General features: G+C 40.0%; 1 protein-coding gene across 2 annotated transcripts in view; it reads left to right on the top strand.

Moving 5' to 3' along the window:
* grid1a (glutamate receptor, ionotropic, delta 1a) overlaps nt 1-18,492 on the top strand; it is a 215,644-nt gene extending 197,152 nt beyond the window's left edge. Inside the window, exons 10-16 of one of the 2 annotated variants that reach the window (XM_084020808.1) lie at nt 1,237-1,434; nt 2,386-2,716; nt 5,162-5,300; nt 11,012-11,207; nt 12,616-12,782; nt 14,335-14,575; nt 17,742-18,492. In XM_084020808.1, coding sequence (XP_083876934.1) covers nt 1,237-1,434; nt 2,386-2,716; nt 5,162-5,300; nt 11,012-11,207; nt 12,616-12,782; nt 14,335-14,575; nt 17,742-18,179 — 1,710 coding nt within the window. In that variant the 3' untranslated portion in view covers nt 18,180-18,492. Of the gene's footprint in view, nt 1-1,236; nt 1,435-2,385; nt 2,717-5,161; nt 5,301-11,011; nt 11,208-12,615; nt 12,783-14,334; nt 14,810-17,741 lie in introns of both variants that reach the window. The other variant, XM_084020809.1, reaches the window with a different exon arrangement.
* Nucleotides 18,493-19,558: the final 1,066 nt, after the last annotated feature.

The following is a 19,558-nucleotide window of genomic DNA, read 5'->3' as shown; positions in this document are numbered from 1 at the left end:
GTTGTAGGAGTAAGATGAATCTATTAACACTTGACCTGAGTAGGCAAATATTTGGAAACAAAGACCACAGTAGAGGTAAAGGCATTCATTAGGTTGTTCTTTACACCCACGGATTAAGCAGTTGCTTCTTCTGTGAAATAAATGGAGAAACATGTTGTTTACTTTCGCTGATAGATTCATTTTCATTAATGTCGCTTTGCCTTGTTCGATGTTCAGCCACTGTTAATGAAACTCAACATGCAGATCTTTCACAATAAAAGCATGAGGGCTTAATGAATGAAGTTCTGTCTCCATTAATAGCCTGTCTTAAAGAAAAAGTCTATTTGTGTTCTCAGTTGAGTGAAATACAGAATCTGTTGGCTATCTGCAAATTTACCATGATATACAAGGTGCTTTAGGTTCTGCTGGTAGAGGCTGTCAGACCAGCAAGGATCTTGGAGAACTAGACCTCTTCTAGTCTACTTCACACTGTTTGGTCATACACACTTAGAAGAGGGAACTCTCCATCTGGTGAATCTAAAGCAACAGAAGGCGGTTATAATCAATCCCGCATCGCAGCAGTTTTTCTTCAACTAACGTCACAACTTCCAGCAGCTGAAATCACTTCCCTCCCCCACTATCCCTTTTTTTCCCTCCCCCTCTTCCCTCTTCTTCACACATGACGCACCATATTTATTCACATTGGTTCTGCTCAGCTCTCCCGTGGCAGCGTCACTTAATCAAGTCATTTGCCCCCAGCCCACTTGAACACCCCGCCCTCTCCTCCTGTCTTCGTCGACTCTCTTTACTCCTCCTTTACCTATTTAATTCTGCCCTGACACTTTCAACCCATAAAGAAGAACCATGGTCGGATGCAATAAATTTAAAACGGCAATTTCCACGTTGATTAGCCGTAGCGGTTGCCGTGGCACCATGTGTTACAGGTCAACAGTCACTGAGGAAACTATTTTATTTCGATGAAGTTTAACTTAGAATACCTAAGAAGCTCTTCATAAAGGTGTCATCTCGAAATTAAGATGACTGAACGTTCCCTCGCTTCGGTCCACCAATCTGGCCCGAGGAGATTATGGTGCATTTTCCTAAATGACACGCCTGGGATAAAGTACACATTCTTGTTTGTTTTCTAAACTTGAAACTAGAATAAATGAGGGCTTTGAGACAAAATCCTCACAAATTCACATTTCTCAGCATTTTCATTGTCAAGTCATCTAAAAAGTACAATATTTATGCAAACAGGAAGAGCCTTTTGTGATGGTGGCAGAGAATATTCTGGGCCAACCCAAGAGATACAAGGGATTCTCCATTGATGTCCTGGACGCCCTGGCCAAGATCCTGGGCTTCAAGTATGACATCTACCAAGTCGGAGATGGGAAGTATGGCTCAGTGCTCCCCAACGGATCCTGGAATGGCATGATAGGAGAACTCATTGGCAAGGTTGGTGTGTTTTCATTTTATCTCCATCAATCAATGTCCCGATTTCACTCCAATTGTTTTTTGTTTTTGTATTTTTTTCTGGGAGTCAGGCCACATTGTCTTGTTTTGAATCCGGATCCCAATTATAAGTAAAGTGGAAAAGATTAGAAAAACACTGCACGGGCCAACAGCCTCTATCTGCACATCATTTTTCTCCAGTGGGTGACATCACAGAGTGATTGAACTGGGTCTGTTTTCTGCTTTTTGGAAGGACACTGAAGTTTGAGACCTTGACAAATGCTGTTCTGGGTCATAATGATAATGGGATTTTAACTCCCTTGGAAAGAGATAGAAGTTTACTTATTTTTCATTACATAATGGCTTATTAAATGATATCAATCTCTGATTTATGTACTGTATCTCAGCTACAGTGTTTACTTCTCTGTGGATATTACATTTTGTTTCTATTGGATTTCAGACGTGTAATTATTCTGGCACAAACATCCACTTGCATTCCAGGTTGAACTAATTCAAACTGATTTTTAATGGCCAAAGGTCAATGTGACACCACAAAACACATTTTTTAAGCTGTGACTCAAGAATTCATATGCTAAATATGACAATTTCACACAGATAGGCCAGTCTAATAGGATACATGAAGTGGTGACATTTTGGATAGACACTGGTTGGCAGAGGCATACAAACACCAGTTTAGTGTAAGGTACATACACTCTACATATTCAACATAGGGGACATAATATCACAGAGAAAGCACTCGAGAATTACACTGTTCACCAATGATCTCCCTGGTTGACTAGCTTTAAAGTCAACCACGGACTGGGTAAAAAGTTTATTTCCCCGGTGGAAGCATGATCTTTCCAACATCTAACAACATACAAAAGGCTTACACCTCTTCATATCATTTAAAAAGAAATTTTATGAAGTTAATCAAATATATGACTCCATCCACAGCGAGCTGACTTGGCCGTATCAGCAATCACTATCACCCCGGAGCGTGAGAGTGTGGTGGACTTCAGCAAGCGCTACCTGGACTATTCAGTCGGAATCCTGATGCGCAAGTCGGAGGAAAAGATCAACATTTTCTCTCTGCTGGCACCATTTGACTTGGCGGTGTGGGCGTGCATTGCCGCAGCCATCCCTGTGGTGGGCATTATGATCTTCCTGCTCAGGCGCATCCAGGCAGTGCGCTGCCAGAGCAATGCAGGAGGCCACCCGCCGCCTTCTGTCTCCACTTCACTTCAGAGTGCCATCTGGATTGTCTATGGTGCTTTTGTGCAACAAGGTGGGTGATACAGCTTGATACTCGATTTAAATTTGATTTAAAATGATGCATTTGTTATGTATTGCAAGGCTGGGATAAGGCAGGTTTTCATTCTACCAAATCAACCGTTTACTATTTAACACTTATGTTTGAAGACGTGTTGCCTGACAAAGTCAATGTCACTGTTGAATGAATGAAAACCTCAGTGGTGCATCATTGCAGCCAGCCGTGCACTCCTTAGATGTCCAACCCTAAATCTAAGCCGTATAAAAGTGAAAGAAGAAAAAAAAAATACTTCAAAAGATGAAGGATTGAAGATTAAAAATATAAAAAAATTAGTCTAATAAATGAAAATGCACATGGGGATGTCAGTATACAACAAATGCTGATTCAGTAGTGAATCAGTTGAAGGCACAACGCCCACCATAGCATTTTCTAAAGGTGCCCTTGTCAGGGAGAACATCCCATCTTTAGGTCTGGTGATGATCCAGGTATGTCTGGCTTGGATAAATGACTTTTCAGCAGCTGATGTTAAATGCCGAACAGCATCTATCAAAGTCTGGCACGCTGCCTATGAGCCTTTTTTAACCCAACACCCACTATCTCAAGAGAAGCTAAATTCCAAGTCTTTTTTTTTTTTCTTCTTTTTTTCTGGCTTGCGTTCCAACGTTGCCACTTTCTGTTACAGTCAAGTGGATTGCATTTGTTTTGTTCTGATGACGTAGGTTGCTTTGAAATGGATCTGAATGCTGATGCATAGTGTTCCATTGTTCGAGAGCAGAAACTTGGCAACCACATCCCCCCAATGATCTCCTAATGATATGCCAACAGTTGGCTGGGTTTAGTTGTATGTTCATGCAGATTAAACTATCCACCCACAGACAGGCTGACTTTCCTCCACGCTGCCCTTTTCAAACAGGGACTGCCCTCCTTTTGTTCCATAAGAAGGTCGAGGAGAGGTAGGAAATAATCTGCTCCCATCGAGGAGAACTGATGAAAATGACACTGTTTCATTGTGATCAGAGAGTTAATCCGCTCGTTTCAAAGAGGAGAGCGGCGGCACCGCGGTGAGGGTCTGCGGCAGGGCAAGATCCAGCAAAGTTTCAAGATCTACATTTCACATTCAATGACCTTAAGAAATCAGTCAAAGCCGTTTGTAATAAAAATGACTGATGCTGGGGTTTTATCTATCTGACAGGCCTTCAGTTTTTTTTTTAAACTGTCCTAAGGGTGCAGCTGTGTTGATTGTGACACTTTCAGACAAATGTGTTTTCATTAAATTTCACACTCCTGAATCTCTCAGATGACATTTCTATGGCTTTACTCTTCAAAATTAGAATGTGTGCTGACATTTTTCTCATGCACCTCATATGCTGTTGGATATTTGGAGAGAAGGAGTCGGTGTGGCAGAGAAAAGGAGAAGACAGGAAAACTAACGTGACGGACCAGTCTTTTCCACTCACAGAAAACAAGGAGGGGCAAACGATCATTGACTCGAAAGAAAGAGCATTAAAAAGACAGGAAGAGGATTGAATATTAATGAGTCCTGCAGTTTTTGGTTAAGTGGATTTGGATGTGTAATAGAATATAAAAATGTGCAAGTAACATTTCATGCTAGATGGGTTCTGAAGATAGTAAGTACTTGGGAAAATAAGTAATGAAAATTTACAGCAATTACATTTTTTCTTCTTCTTCTTCTTTTTGTGCCTTTATTTATTCAGGAGAGTTTCAATGAGAGCAATGTTTTATTTTTTTCAGCAAGGCCCTGTTTACATTCACAGCTGGAGGCTTTCCACTAAAACCAGTCAGGTTAAGGGTCTTGCTCAAGGGTCTTGCTTTTCACTTCCGGTCATAAATTAATTTTAAAGATGACTATTATTCGTGTAAGTGAGAACAAATTTCACTTTACAGCAGCTTTAACACAAAATGTTGGGTACTTTAACGGCACAAAACAATGTGAGTTTCAGAAGAAGACTGTCCAATAAGTTTAATGGAGTATGTTTAATAGTCCGTTCCAAAATTGTAATAAGATCTTATAAATGTATTTTTAAACCTGGAGAGCAGGTTTATTTCATTGTTATAGACATGCATGAAGACACTGCAAAATACTACAAAATCCCTTTTTGATGATAAAGTATGGCTCATTTGTAATCTCCTAAAAGCTTGTTTGAAATGCAGGAAATAATCCAAGTGACTCAAAACACAAGGTATTAAGCTTTAAAGAGCCTTTCTTTTCTTGCCCCTCCCATTTCATAAAATACTAACTGAAAAAATAATAGCATGCCTACACATTTGGCAGCATTATAGCTTCTACATGAAATGTATGACATATATATATTGCTCGAATGGGATTGCAGTGCATGTTAAGGTTTTTGTCCAGTGAAATAGGGATAAGAGATGGTGTTGTACAGTGCGTAGTTATACCATGATAATATGATCAGCCTCTGTGTACCTGCTCCTCCACAGGCAGTGACTCCATCCTGGGATCAGTGGCCCTGCGTATTGTTATGGGCAGCTGGTGGCTCTTCACCCTAATTGTCTGTTCGTCATACACGGCAAACCTGGCTGCCTACCTCACCGTGTCACGCATGGACAACGCTGTCCGGTAAGGCCCAATTTCTTCATGTTTACATTGTTTGTCCACAAGATTTAACTTGCAAAAACCAGTGATTTATTTATGTTTCATGCGTTTCTAAGTACATGTGTACTGTAGACACAGTAATAAAGGATTCATTTAGGTTCTATTATTCTGTGGGTTTTGACCTTGAATGTAAAAAGCACTGAAATACAATTTACAGTGTATAATTTCTATATAAAACGTCATGTTGGCCAAACCCCACCTTTAATATTATTATAGTTATATTTACCAACTTATTAAATTATCAAATGTGTATCCAACATGAAATAACAGCCGTTGCCTTCTCAATGTGACATGTTATTTGTCAAAAGTGGGGAAAATACAACTCCTGAATTTGTTTTCTCTTGACTCTCTGAGTTTTAGCCCTTCATGCAGTTAATAAGAGACAGTTGACCTGCAGCCAGCGACAGAGAAAGCCACAGTCAGATTTGTTACCATCGGAGCTCAGCAAAAACAAACAGCTGCCAAACGAAGTCAATCACCAGTGCAAATCTTGCAAATCATTTTTCACATCCTACACATTAATTTTTAACTCTAATATGCATAGAAATGCTCTCAGTGTAACACCCAGCTGTCGTTATAGAGATCAGTGCTGAAACACTGGAAGGCCGACACACAGAATTCAGTTAAAATAAAAAAAGATCAGATTTTGATGCGCTTTATTTTATCCGATACTGATACAGATTAAAACTTTCCTGGATCGGCTCTCTAATAAATATTGTGTGTCGATGTGAATATGTGTAATTTAGAATCTCAAGCACTGAAGCAACTAACCCACTGATCTATACTATGGGATGAGGACTGTCTGTAAAAATGCATTTTTTCAAATTTTAAAAATGATTTAGCGTTACACTCCAATACATTGCAAGCCAGATCCTGAGATATTGTCTATTTTTCTTCTTTACTAAAACCTGCTACCTACTTTACTCCCAATGCAACTTGACTGCTGACAGTTCAGTTGCATGTGCTATGCTACAAAGTTCTGGATATAAGATTTGAGTTCCCCTTGAAAGCTACGAATGTATATATCTCTTGACCTATTTCTATTTCAACAATGTGGAAACAGGGTTGTTTATGCTGCAAGTGTGGGATGATATTGAGGTATCATACACTATGTTTCAGTATTTTTACTACAGGGAAAGGTGCTGGTTCGTAGGTGCGTCTGAGTGCATCTCTCATCAGTTGTAGTTGGTGTTTGGTTCTGTCTGCTTTTTCTGTAATTTTTGACCCACTGCCTAACAACTAGCCTGTCCTCATTCCAAATGCTATTTGTCAGTGAATCCAATTTGGTGTGCTGTCTCTCCCCAAAGAATGGGCAGAGAGGCCTTTGATTGCATTGGATCTGTCTTCTGTTGAACAAATAGCCAAATGTGGACATGTGAGGAGAGGGAGCGAATGCTAAGCAGTGCACAGCTCTTAGCTTATGTCAATTGATGCGAAAAATCCAAACAGTGTAATAAAACCGAAGTATGTTCATGAGCAATCAAATGTCCTGGAGGTGATGAACTGTAAAGAAACTTTAATCATTCAGACATAGCCAGAAAATGTTCTTTTTGTCTGGATATTATATATACAGTATATATCAGGGATGCAACGGTTCTCAATATAATATTGAACCTAACGCTACTCCATGCACGGTTCAATACGCACTTGTGAATTGAGGTATTTACGGTTTTGCAATAAAATTGCATGTTTCCATGCTTTGTATTTCTCTCTGAATTGGCTCTGTCGGCGCTTTAGAGAAGCACTTGAATGCAGCATTTGTTCACGCGCTGCGGATGCGGATATAATATTTGCATATTATACATTTTCTTCAAACACTGCATGTTATTTTTCTTTTTGTTTGTTCTTTCTGTAACTAAGCCTTTTCGAAACACCTTGGGACAAAGAGGTGAAAGGTGTTTTATTCTCCCTTGCTCTCTGTAATATAAAACTATTAGATGTTTGAGAGGGAGCCAAAGAGAGCCAGGATATCACATGACTTAAATGCTAATTAAGTGAACTCTTTTGATAAATAATACCGTGACCAACTGTGCGGTCAGTTATTTAGTGACATGCACACATAAGAAGAGAAATGTGTTTGTGTGTGTGTGTGTGTGTGTGTGTGTGTGTGTGGTATTGGGCTTATTTCAGTCATCCTTCAGCCATTACATCTAATGAACTGGGTTGGACCTCTGTATTGATTGCAAATCAATGTGTGCATTGCACTGCTTTGAGAAGCAAAGGCTATCAAGGAAAAATAGGTGATATATGTCCACAGTGCATACAGTATCTACTTCGAAAAGCCACTGCTCGATATCATCACTTTACCGACTCTCTGATCTTACAATGCAGGGCCTTTAACCTACAGCCGGATGGATCTTAAAGGTGCTATTGACATTGATAACATCCAGCCACTAGATGTTGCCCTCGCACTCCCCCCTTCCATTGCATTCACGTCACAACATAGCTGTTCGAAGCGCATGCGCCCTCAATGGGTTGCCATTGTTCGTGTTAGCTAAAAGCTAGCTTTAACGATATCTTACCGGTCAAGAAGGAAAGTGGCCTCGGCGTGGCTTTTCAGTCCTTGAAACTCCTTCAGCTGACTCCGATGATCAAACGCTGAACCAATGTTCACTCTGGTCTTGCTCCTCCTTTTGTACTCAGCACTTAGTTCTGGTACCAAAATGCCGCTCGCCTACCGTCACACTCAGCCATTCTTCCGTTACTTTTTTCCACACTAATTGGCAACTCCAAAGACTCTTGACCCCTGACAACACAGAGATACCACGTGATACCAACGTCATTATTCTATTGGCTCACAAGCCTTGCTAGAAGCCGCAGCCACACGTCTACACATCTACACAGAGGTAAACAAAACATTAACTACAGACAGACACAATTCTTTAATTTTTTTTTTTTTTTAAATGATTAATTAAAAAATTGTTTTTGTTTTGTTATGTTTTGTTTTGTATCTATACTTTTATATTTGTCTATTGTATTTGTTTTTTATAAGACCGAAATAAACACACTAAATGTGAATGTAAAAATCGACAATCAAAAGACATTTTTTCACGAGAATTGATACTTTTGATTCTGCACCTTTCTAAAAGCTCTGTTGGTGTATTATTTTTTTAACTATTCATTGACATAAAAATGTTATCAATATGACCTTTAATATTTATAATTGGTTTGAATTCTAGAAGCATTCACAACCCATGTACTTTTACATCTTTATTATTGGTGTGAACGCTGGAAGCACAAATGTTCAAAGTTCAACAGCTCTCATTCATACATTCACATAGAAACTGCATTCCTACTTTCAAATGTTCCACATCTTTTGTACATTCAGGTCATTTTTCAATATTTAAATCCCATTCATACTTTTTAAGATATGAAACTTTCTTTGAAGCTTAGTAAAACCCTCTCACTTTTTTTTATTGGTGTGTACAGAATGCTCCGAGCTAGACAGGGCGAGCCAACAGTTAGAGTGGATGCATTCCCACAATTTGAAAATCATACATAAATTCAGATCAAAATATAGGTAATGTGTGCTCTTTCTTACCATGTCCTGAGGAAGCAAACAGACTGATATTTGGTAACAGGAACCTGAAAGTCAGAGGATCTCCAACAGACTGAACATACTGACTCTCATGGCTCCCATGTTAACCGGAAACAAACACAGCAAACAGTTTAACCTGCTCCCCTGCTCACAATTTTGCCAGTACACGCACAGAGTTCCCACCATGTGTTCATCAGGGGGTCATAACCCCTCAGGTAACTGAGGAGCCACAACGCAGTTACCTTCACCATAGCAACCATTGGTTGCTGAGTCAGCAGTTACAGTGGACAGCAGAAAATTAAAAATGAACTCAACTGCCGCATAGACTCTCATGTTAACTACCAAAATAAAGAAAACTTTACCAGTTTTCGATCCTGCTCCAATTCTAGACAGACACACAAACAGGACTTGGGAACTCTCAAACAAAGGGCCTTTTCTCCCTATGGACATCAGACATCAGTCCTCTTCTCTCCCTCCCCATCTCCCCAACCTCTTCAAAATAAAAGCCTCCAGTAGCTGTATCTTAACAGGAAGCTCACGATGATCTCCCTGGCCCCAACATTCACTGTATGTCAACAGGAGACAAGGGGGGGGGGGGGAGGTAACACAGGACAAGGCTGTTTTAAAAGACAGTATAACTTAACATATACTAACAGCTCAGGATGAGGCTTGTTTTTCATAATAAACGCCTCATGCTCTAACAGTATTTTTGCTGGGGAAAGCATCATCAGAATAGCAAGCAGCACACTCCAGGTGCAGCTTGGAATCCCTGTCGAGCTCAGTGTCTTTTCTGATGCTGATGCTGATGCTGCTGCGGCACGAGTGAGAAATGTTCAAACCCTGTCAGAAATTGCCTATGTTAATGATGGACAGGACTATCTGGATATTTTACCTTTTAACTGTTTCCTAACACAATTTGCAGGAGATTGACTGTAACTTTATGCATTTCTTTGTAAAGGTATGTTGATAGAAATGATAGAAAAAGATGAGAGGCAGTATTAGAAAGGCTTTATTGTTGGGGTTAAATCCTTAAAGAAGCCAACATCTTTGGACGGCTGTAGGTCTTCATCAGGGCTAATAACAGTATCCTGCCATCGAATGACCTCCCGTTGCTGAGTTAACCTGACGTCTCATTTCATCCATGTTATTTTCCTGCGACCAGACAACAAGGAACAGACCGGGTAGTGGAGTAGCCTTAAGCTGCACTTAATACAACCCCAACCTAACCTCTCGCCAACATCTCGTCCAAATAAAGTCACTGCTGAATGTCAAATTGAATATTACATATAAAATTTGAAAAAATTATAACTTATTTTGAATGGTTTTAATTGAAATGGAATGTTACTTAGCAAAATTGCTACTTTATAAATTTGCGACTTTTTTCTCTGAATATTGCGCACCTCTCTCCGCTATTTATAGTGCTGCTTTACCTTTTAAAATTCTTGTTGAATGTTCATACTTTGCAGAATTGCACTTGCAAATTTGATTAAAATCTGTTCGAAAAGGTACTTTGGCCTAAATGGTCTGTTATTCTTTCAGTTTTGTTACCTTGCAGGGCTATATTTTTTTAAATAGGGAAATTAGTTTGGTTTTACTGTTCAGTAACTTGCAAAATAGTCTTACAAACCAACATGAAAAAGAATCGTGATAAGATCGTGGATCGTGATCCTGCCTGAATAAAATTGTGATATGATATGTTTGCCATATCGCCCACCCCTAAGTGTTTGTACATGCAATTTATGATTAAGACATGATTTAGATTTTACAAGCTGGCATATTGTAAGCAGTAACAGCATTGTTAGCAGCAATGTGGAAAAATAATGGTATGAAAGAATAACAGTATCATTAAATAAAACATTGTTAAATCAAAGACAGTCTGTGATCCAAATATTAACAAATCAAATCCCCACTATCAAAAATAAAAAAAATCGTAATTCTCGACTGGAACCTGAGGGGCTCTCTAATATGTACAAGTAGAATAGATATATTTCCTGTTGATAGTCATATAATTTTAGTTCTCTACATGACAAACTGAATTGTTCTCCTCTAAAGGTCTGTTTCTGTATGATTTTAAAAAGGATTTCATGTTTTTCCTCAAATCCATTTAATGACTTACCTTATTTCACCATGACTGTAGGTCATTCCAGGACCTGTCCAAGCAGGTGGATCTGGTTTATGGTACAGTGAGGGACTCTGCAGTGTACGAGTACTTCCAGGCCAAAGGGACCAACCCTCTGGAGCAAGACAGTACATTTGCTGAGCTCTGGAAGACCATCAACAAGAACAACGCCTTTGAGAACTCGGTCTCCAGCCCATCAGATGGAATCAAGAAGGTGTGCATTTATTTTGGTGTTCATAAACAAAATGTTGCCAGAACAATTTTAACTCATGCTGTTGGTGTTGAAAACTAAAAATGAAACTATTTAATAAATTATTTCAATTTGAACCAACACATGAATTAAATACTGTATTTAGCTCTTCTTTCACATGAAACAGGCTGCAAATAAAAGCATTGATTTATCCTCTGATTCTATAAAGGCTCTTAAATATTTGATCTAAAAATATAATTATATCTCCGGCTCATGTGAAACATCAGCCCAGCCTTGATGATAAATAGATATAGCGTTTTACTTATATTTAAGTCACACCACCATTTAGGAAAAAAATGAGTTCCCTGGTCCACAGAGGTATGTGAGTGATATTTTTTCATCTCTTCAATTGTGAGGGTGTTCAATTATTCTCATTGTGTGCTACTCTATTAATATTTCATGCATTCTCACTGTTCTCCACCTTCCTTAAACACATAAACAAACACATACAAACACCAGATTGAAGAATAATCCATAATTAAACAGATTCGAGTCTAGACACATGCACTTGTCATTACATTACTTTATTATTTGGGCAGCTAATTGCATTCAGCGTTGTCAGGCAAGTTTGCATTGCACACATACATAAATAAATTAAAAACAATTCCAAACCTATTTGATGAGAAGAAGCCATTTTAGACACAGTTGCTGAATTACTACAGTGCTTCTCAAAGCCCACAAACTTCTGCAAGTGTTCATTCTGACTTAAGTTTGATGGTAATGTGACTTCTGTGGTATGTGTTTATTTATTAAAGCTGAGTGAACTTGAAAGCCATGTGCAGTCCTAATGAGATGTGAGGTGAAAAGGCTGCTCAGCTGTATTTGTTGAGAGCACAGTGTTACTCTGGAAGACGTAGGATGTAGTGACACCACGGGGAAGAAAGCCAGGGAAGTGCGTACATATAAATAAAAAAAATAAATAAAAAATACAAATAGTCCAGAAATATTAGAGGCAGATTTCAGCTGTGGTTGTCCTACATATTCTCCACAGTGTGCGCTTAAGGCTACAGCACATGATCTCTGAAAATATGCTACACGCAGAGGAATGCAAAGCTGGAAAATAAAAAGGGATGCAACTATTTCCCGAAACGTTTTAAAGAAATCTAATGTTGCAATGATTAGTCTAATTAGGGTGACGCATAGTTTTGCTAATTCCTGTGCAAACATTTAACTGTAATGTTTGCTCCGCTAATTGTTTTTTTTTCCCCAGTGAAAAGTCTTCCTGTGCACAACCAACACAGCGACATGCTTGAAAGGAAAAAAACTCTTGTCATTCTTTCCTAAATTGACGAATAAAAAATGTAGTTGTATAGGTTTAAACACATCTGCCATGTATTTGATCCTTCACATGTCTATTTTGTAAACTAACCAGGCAAAGCGAGAGTCGTATGCCTTTCTGTGGGACATGGCGGTGGTGGAGTACGCCGCTCTGACAGATGACGACTGCACACTGACTGTAGCAGGAAACGGCATGAGCACCAGAGGCTACGGCATGGCCCTGCAGCACGGCAGTCCTTACAGAGACCTCTTCTCTCAGAAGTACGTATCTATCTTATACCTGTGTATTGATACATGTATTCATTGAAGCAGTAATGGAATCAGCTCATAATTCCTGATGTTTGTATCATTCAACCTGTAAAAATCATTTAAGGAAACCCATGATATACAACATTTGCGGAGGTCTGGTCATCTGTTCCAACAGTTTTCATAACATTTGACACGCTAAATAATTGCTGATATTTGGAAACGCAGACACATCCCTAAAAATAGGTCCAACCGAGCATGAAATACACGCAGGCAGACAGGTTGTAAATGAGCCGACACTTCAACCAGTTTATCAAAGCACTTTATTATGAGGTAAAACCAAAAGTGAGCCCCATTAATCCCTCACTGCACAGCAACACCATGAGAACTACGCACACAAGCACGGTCGGTTGAAGTGAAACCAGAAACTTAGTTTGTTCTTCACGTTTACCTTTCGCCTTTGGTTTACTCCAAAAAGTTTGACTGACCTGGAGGTTTGTTTGCAATATGTGTGATCGTCTGAATGCTCTTAATTATTGCCTCGCTGGAGCTATTTTTTGGCTATTTAATGTGTCTCCAGATGGTCAGAGCTATGAAAATAAAATGAAACACCAAGCAGTACTGTTTAAATGAACGTTGACTGGTAACTACATGGAACTTTTTCTCATCACTGTTTCTCCTGAAGACACAGACTGGGAAATACATATTCCATTGTTTTGGATGAATCTGCTTTTTCCCCAGAAATAGAAATATTCTGCTACAAACATTTTCAGTGCAGTTTAACCAGATTTTAAATAATTTCAATTAAATCAGAGACAGACACCATTTGAATGGGAGGATTGATCGCCTTGTAAACGTTGGTGAAAGATCTTAATTGACTTGCAAGAAAGACATTGTGAATACTGGAAGTGGGTTCATGAGTGTAAATGTGCATTTAGGTCAAAAGCGTTTTGCTTTGAGTGAATGTGTAGGCTTCTACACAAACGTGTGCAATTCACTGTTGAAGATTTTGAATAATGAAAGTGCAGAAACTAACCGCTCTAATGGTACGGACTCAGATTCTACAATAACTAATGAACTGTCTGTAGTATAAGATCTTCTTTTTGTTTCAATGCTGATACAATTTGATATCATACAATTAATGTTGGAGCTGGGGTTTTTCTTCTTTGCCTTGTTGACTTAGAATTGGCCTTTGAGCTCTCGTTAACATTTGGAAATTGTTTCAACAATCCGTCACATCTTGCAGTCTGCTGCTGTGCGAACTGCATCTTTTAATAGAATTATACCCACTGTGGGTCTTTAGTGAGCTAGCAATCAATGCTAATGCAGTACATGAACATAGCATTATCAAGTAATTATAGTCATGCACAGCATGGTTATATAAATTTCCCTTCTCAAAATAAACAATGTCATTTCCCATGCTCATCACCAACGTCTTTGTCATTTGATTAGTTTTAAATAAATGCTATAATGAAATAAAGTTGTATTTGTCCAGTGCCCTGAGGTTATGATGACCTCACACGTTCCCATTTATGTGAAATAACAACTCGGTGTTTCTTCTCCACAGGATACTGGAACTTCAGGAAAAAGGTGACCTTGACATACTGAAGCAGAAATGGTGGCCGAGGAAAGGCCGCTGTGACCTGCAGAGCCACGCAGACGCCCAGCCGGAAGGACGGGCGCTGCGTCTCCACAGCTTTGCCGGCGTGTTCTGCATCCTAGCCGCCGGGCTGCTGCTGGCGCTCCTGGTGGCGGCACTGGAGACCTGGTGGAACAGCAACCACTGCCGGAGAGAGCAGCCCAAAGAGGTGACAACTGACATCTCGTCGGGCCAGGGCCCAGTCCCGAGCCTGCTAACCCAGAACCGGTCCATGGTGGCCACAACGGGTCCCCCTGCCCCACCAAGGCCCCGGTCGAGACCCAGACCCCCGGGCCCCCCGGTCCTGCCCAGAGATGCCACTGCCACACTCTACTTTATGGATCCAGCGGGCGCTGACGCCAGCCCCGATTTAGTAGAGCTGCAGTACACCCAGTTGTAATAGGTGTGCCCCCCGATGATAGTCCAGACATCTTGTGATCAATCTGCTCATTCCTTCTCATGTTGGGAGAGAGGTCGGGGTGCTTTGTTAGGGACCTCTGAGGCTTCTCTCTCTGAAACACTCTCATACTGACACGCAAAAACATTCACTTTTGTTTTACACTTTGGCCCGAATAGACAATCGCAGTCTCTGGTGCTCGTGTGAGAAAACCACAGCTGACGTGATAACAGTAAGCAGAATGTTGAATTGTAAATTCAAAACAACACACTGAAATTGTACTGCTGAGTCGATGAGTGTTTCAGTCGTACAATAGCTCTCTTTAGCTAATCCATTCAAGTCTTAAAGCTTTAGAGCTCTGACTTCATCTGGCTGCGGTCGACTGGGCAGCCCCTCTGCACCAGGCGTCCAAACAACTAAGGCTTGACATGGATCCCTAAACTAAAGTGTGAGCAAAAGCAGATAGCAAAGAATGTAGGCGCTGACCTGCCTGTTTGACTTGACAGTCCAACATTACAGTAAGAGGACACCCATTCAAAGGTCCGACCCTGTCCTGAATGGACACAGTAAATCAAACTACTGGTTGTTGGTGCATATGAGAGTTTGACTTACTGCTATTGATCGTCTTTCCGTGCAGCTGCTTTCATAATAACCACATACTGCTGTCATGAGATTCACAACAGACAAACATCGCTGTCTATTATGCTATTTACGCAACGTGTTTTTGTCATTACAAACTTTGTAGCCACAACTTCAAGCGATTTTTCTTCCCAAAATGATTTGGTTGGCATATCACTCCAGTATCACAGTAGTTCCAAGCACCATGACAGCACAGACACACAGTATGTGGACATCATGAAAGCTATTTCAAACAAAACCTGCTGCAGAGCTGTACACATCAGTTTTTTAAAGGAATTGTTTGACCTTTTGGGAAATAGTCGTATTTGTTTTCTCTGAAGTCAGATGAGGAAATTTATACTCGAGCTCAAAACCAGTGAGGGGAGAGAAGATGTGTTGCAAAACCGGCAGACCCAAGATAAGCAGTGGAGGAACAACTCAACTTGACAATTATTATATTGTAATTGAATATGAGTGACTGTCTGCTGACAGCACCAAACTAACAGAGGTTTGACTGACTTACATTATGATGCGTTCAAGTTATATTTAGTAAAAATAAGTATTGAGCCCATGTAGATTATGAAGCTGATCATGTAATCTTCACACATCAATAAAAAAATATATTACAAAGGTAATTATGGCCGGTTTAACTTCCTAAAAAAATGCAAAAATGTATTTATTTCCAAATCATTTGAATTCACGAAAATATAGACCCAGATAGACAACATAAGCATTTTTTTTTTAAGATTTATGCTGACTTCAGGACCTTTCAAATTCTTTTTTGGAATAGTGGTGAAAAATAAATAGTCTGGAGCCTTCTGCTGTCAATGTGAGTATACAAAAGAACATAAGAACTGGGAGGTCAGAGTTCTAAAAAACAAAATAAAAATTGGAAATCAGAATCCGCATAGAAAATTAAATTGGTGCATATTTAATTCATACTTTTTTCAAATCTGTCCATAAAATAGAAGCTATAGTCAGCAGATGGTTTGCCAAAAAAAAAGGTTGCTGAATATTTTAGTCAGAAAGAAAGCAAATAAGAATATTTCCCAAAATGTCAACTATGTCTTTAATCACCTAAGTAGTAATTAACTGCAATTATATGTCAATGTCCGGATTCGCAGCGGACCGTTTTGGTAATGTTTCGTTGTCTATGATCTTCAGCAGGTGACTAAGGATTACGGTCTGGAAAGGGTTTCTGGTCCATTGACATATAATGACATAACAAGCGCTTCGCCAGAAGGGAGGCGGCACATATGGACAGACAGAGGGAGAGACTGGGAGGCTCTTGACACAGGTCAGGAGAGGCCTGACATACTGTACTGGATGGTCATTGGCTGTGTCAGGGGGCGAAGGGGCGGGGCATGGGACCGGGCAGGGGTAGATATAAGTTGCTTCATCTGTCATCTCACCCCATAGTCTCTCCCGTTATTTGGCTTTTTGTGTGTGTGTTTTGTCTGTTGGTGTGGCTCGACTTAAATGGGTGCATGCTGATAAAGATATTCCTGTGTGGAGGGTAGGGTGCAGCCAAAATGTGTCATTCACGTGCCTTATTTGGCTTCTCCCTCCCCTCTACCACACCTGTTTTACCTCACTGTTATATGTTAAAATATTCTTTGATGTAATGTAGATGATTAGAACAAGTGCCATTAAGTATTTCGTCTTCGTTTGGGTTTTATTGTCTCACACAGTCTGATTCATTAGATCTCTGCGTCCACTGGAGCCTGTCTTGTTAACAGCAGATGCTCTTCATGCAAGAGTCGCCCACTGCAGATGTGTGGTCACCTAATTGTGGAGAAAATTTAAACACTTCTGCATGAAGAGACATCTTCATTTAAGTTCATCTCTGAAGTGGAGACATTACCTTTAACGACCCCATATTTAAGATTTAGTGTTTAAAGATAATGTCTCTCTTGGTGTTGGCTGCTTGAAAAATTCCTGTAGATTATTAATTTATATATTTTTGGGTTTCCTGAATAAATCTAACCATTGTGTTATTTCAGTACCTTTCAAAGTAATGTGAATAGAACAACAATAATAATAAGCTAGACTGCATTGCATGTAAACTGGACATGATGCTGATATTGAAACTACCATTATAACCGAGTCTTTTCCTGTCTTCGTTCACTCTCTGTCCCCGTCCCTTTCTTTCCTATAACCTCCTAATCCCTTTCACTGCACATTCATTTTCCCTTTCATTCTTTATCACACTCCTCCTTTAATTACATTCATGCTCTCCCTTCAATCAAAACCTCTTTTCTCCTGGCCTCTTTTATTCCACACCCTCTGTGGCTCTGCCTTTCTTTCCATCTATCTCCAGGACAAGGAGGTGAACCTGGAACAGGTCCACCATCGTTTGAACAGCCTCCTGGACGAGGACTTGGCTCACAAGCAGCTGCCAGGCCAGTCTATCGAGATCTCTGCCCTGGACATTGGCAGCATGCAGCCCAGCCAGTCCCTGGAGGCCTTGTCTGCTCGGGACTACCCGGGCCACCGGGGGCCGTCACGACTCTCTGTGACCACCTTCCTCCAGGAGGGTCATGGGGCAGGAAGGACACTGGGCATGGCCACTGGCAGGACCTTGCCCCTGCCCCTCAGCAGTGCCACCATGCCCTCTATCCGCTGCAAACACAGGGCACCCAATGGGGGGCTCTTTCGGCAGAGCCCAGTCAAGACACCCATGCCAATGTCCTACCAACCAGTGCCAGGAGGACCAATCCCAGAAGCCAGTGACCCCAGCCACGGGACATCCATCTGAGCACACCGAACATTCACAGACACTCCAGCTCCAAAAGATAGTGGCGAGCTAAACAGAGTGCTAACAGTGTCAAGAGATATAAATAAAACACAAAAAACAAAAGTTTTTATTACCAGTGATGAAGAGTCAGTGGGACGACATGTGACAAGACACAGACTTTAATGTACATATTTGTAAGTACAAAGAGAGAGAGAAGCAACATTAAAAAGAGTATTTTGACTATTCTCAGTTGAGTTTAAAAAACTGTTTAAAAAAATGACTGTTTGAATGGCTTTGTAAATTTTGTTCTTAATCAATAAAGGTGACAATTCTTTGTGGTTGTTTTCTAAGTGCCAAGTTCGGAGATGTTTTCTTTCAGATCAACATTAATTGAATGTATACTGTGAGAATTCATGCTAAAAAAGACATTTCACAAAAAGGAGGACATTGGAAGAATTGATTTGTTTCATATGAAAAAAATAAAAAAAAGGTATAATACAAAAACAACTGAGACTTTGCTTGAAACATTTAGTGTGTTTATGTATCTATGACTGGGATCGCTGATGAAATGGTGTTTTAGAGTTTAACACAAGGGAAAAGAGCCTGAAATGTTGAGACATTTTCCAGGAATTTGGCTCATTATTTTTAGTTTGTATATATCATTAAAAAAGGTCTGAGGTATGAGCTACTGTTTTAAATATTAGGGGGAAATCCCCAGGTTAAGAGGGCTATGCAAAGTACTGGCTGCAATGCAAAACATTATCACCAGCTGTTAATCTTTATTTAAAACAATGATTAGTGCGTGAAGACATGGTTTATGTTAATGGGACCTTACTTAAATGGGGTTAACTGTTTAAAACGGCATGTATTTTTTGATTAAATCCATAAATTATGAGCTTTATACATATTTTTGGCAAGAAAGGATTTGTCTGTCATTTGTAGTTCCATCGATCTAATAACCTTTAAATGCTATCGTCCATTTTAACCATTAATAGTAACTGATAATCTCACTTCATGCCCAAGAAAAGGCCTCACTTGTGATCCACCCTGGGACCACTATCAGCACACATGCAGTTAAAGGAGACGAAAAGCCATCCATTGAGGATAATAACTCACATTCGAGCCACCTTCAAACCAACACAAGTCCAAGCAGACACACACTGGGTCTCTGAACAAACTGGACACCAGTGCCAGCCGCAGCATTAGTGTGTGTGTGTGTGTGTGTGGGAAGCAATTTTGGGTGTTGGAAACTCAAGTTGGTCTGAACGCCACCTTCAAGTTGGACAGTCTTACGGAGCTTAATTTGCTCTTCGATAAATCCCATCAAATTGATCTAAGCACACCTACAACAGCTAATGACATCTCAATCAGATGTTCAACCATTCAGCTGTAATTTCAAG

Source organism: Eutrigla gurnardus, assembly GCF_963514095.1.
Source record: "Eutrigla gurnardus genome assembly, chromosome: 11".
Lineage (NCBI taxonomy): Eukaryota > Metazoa > Chordata > Actinopteri > Perciformes > Triglidae > Eutrigla > Eutrigla gurnardus.
The sequence above is the reverse complement of the archived record's forward strand: the minus strand, read 5'-3'. Positions and strand labels throughout refer to the sequence as shown.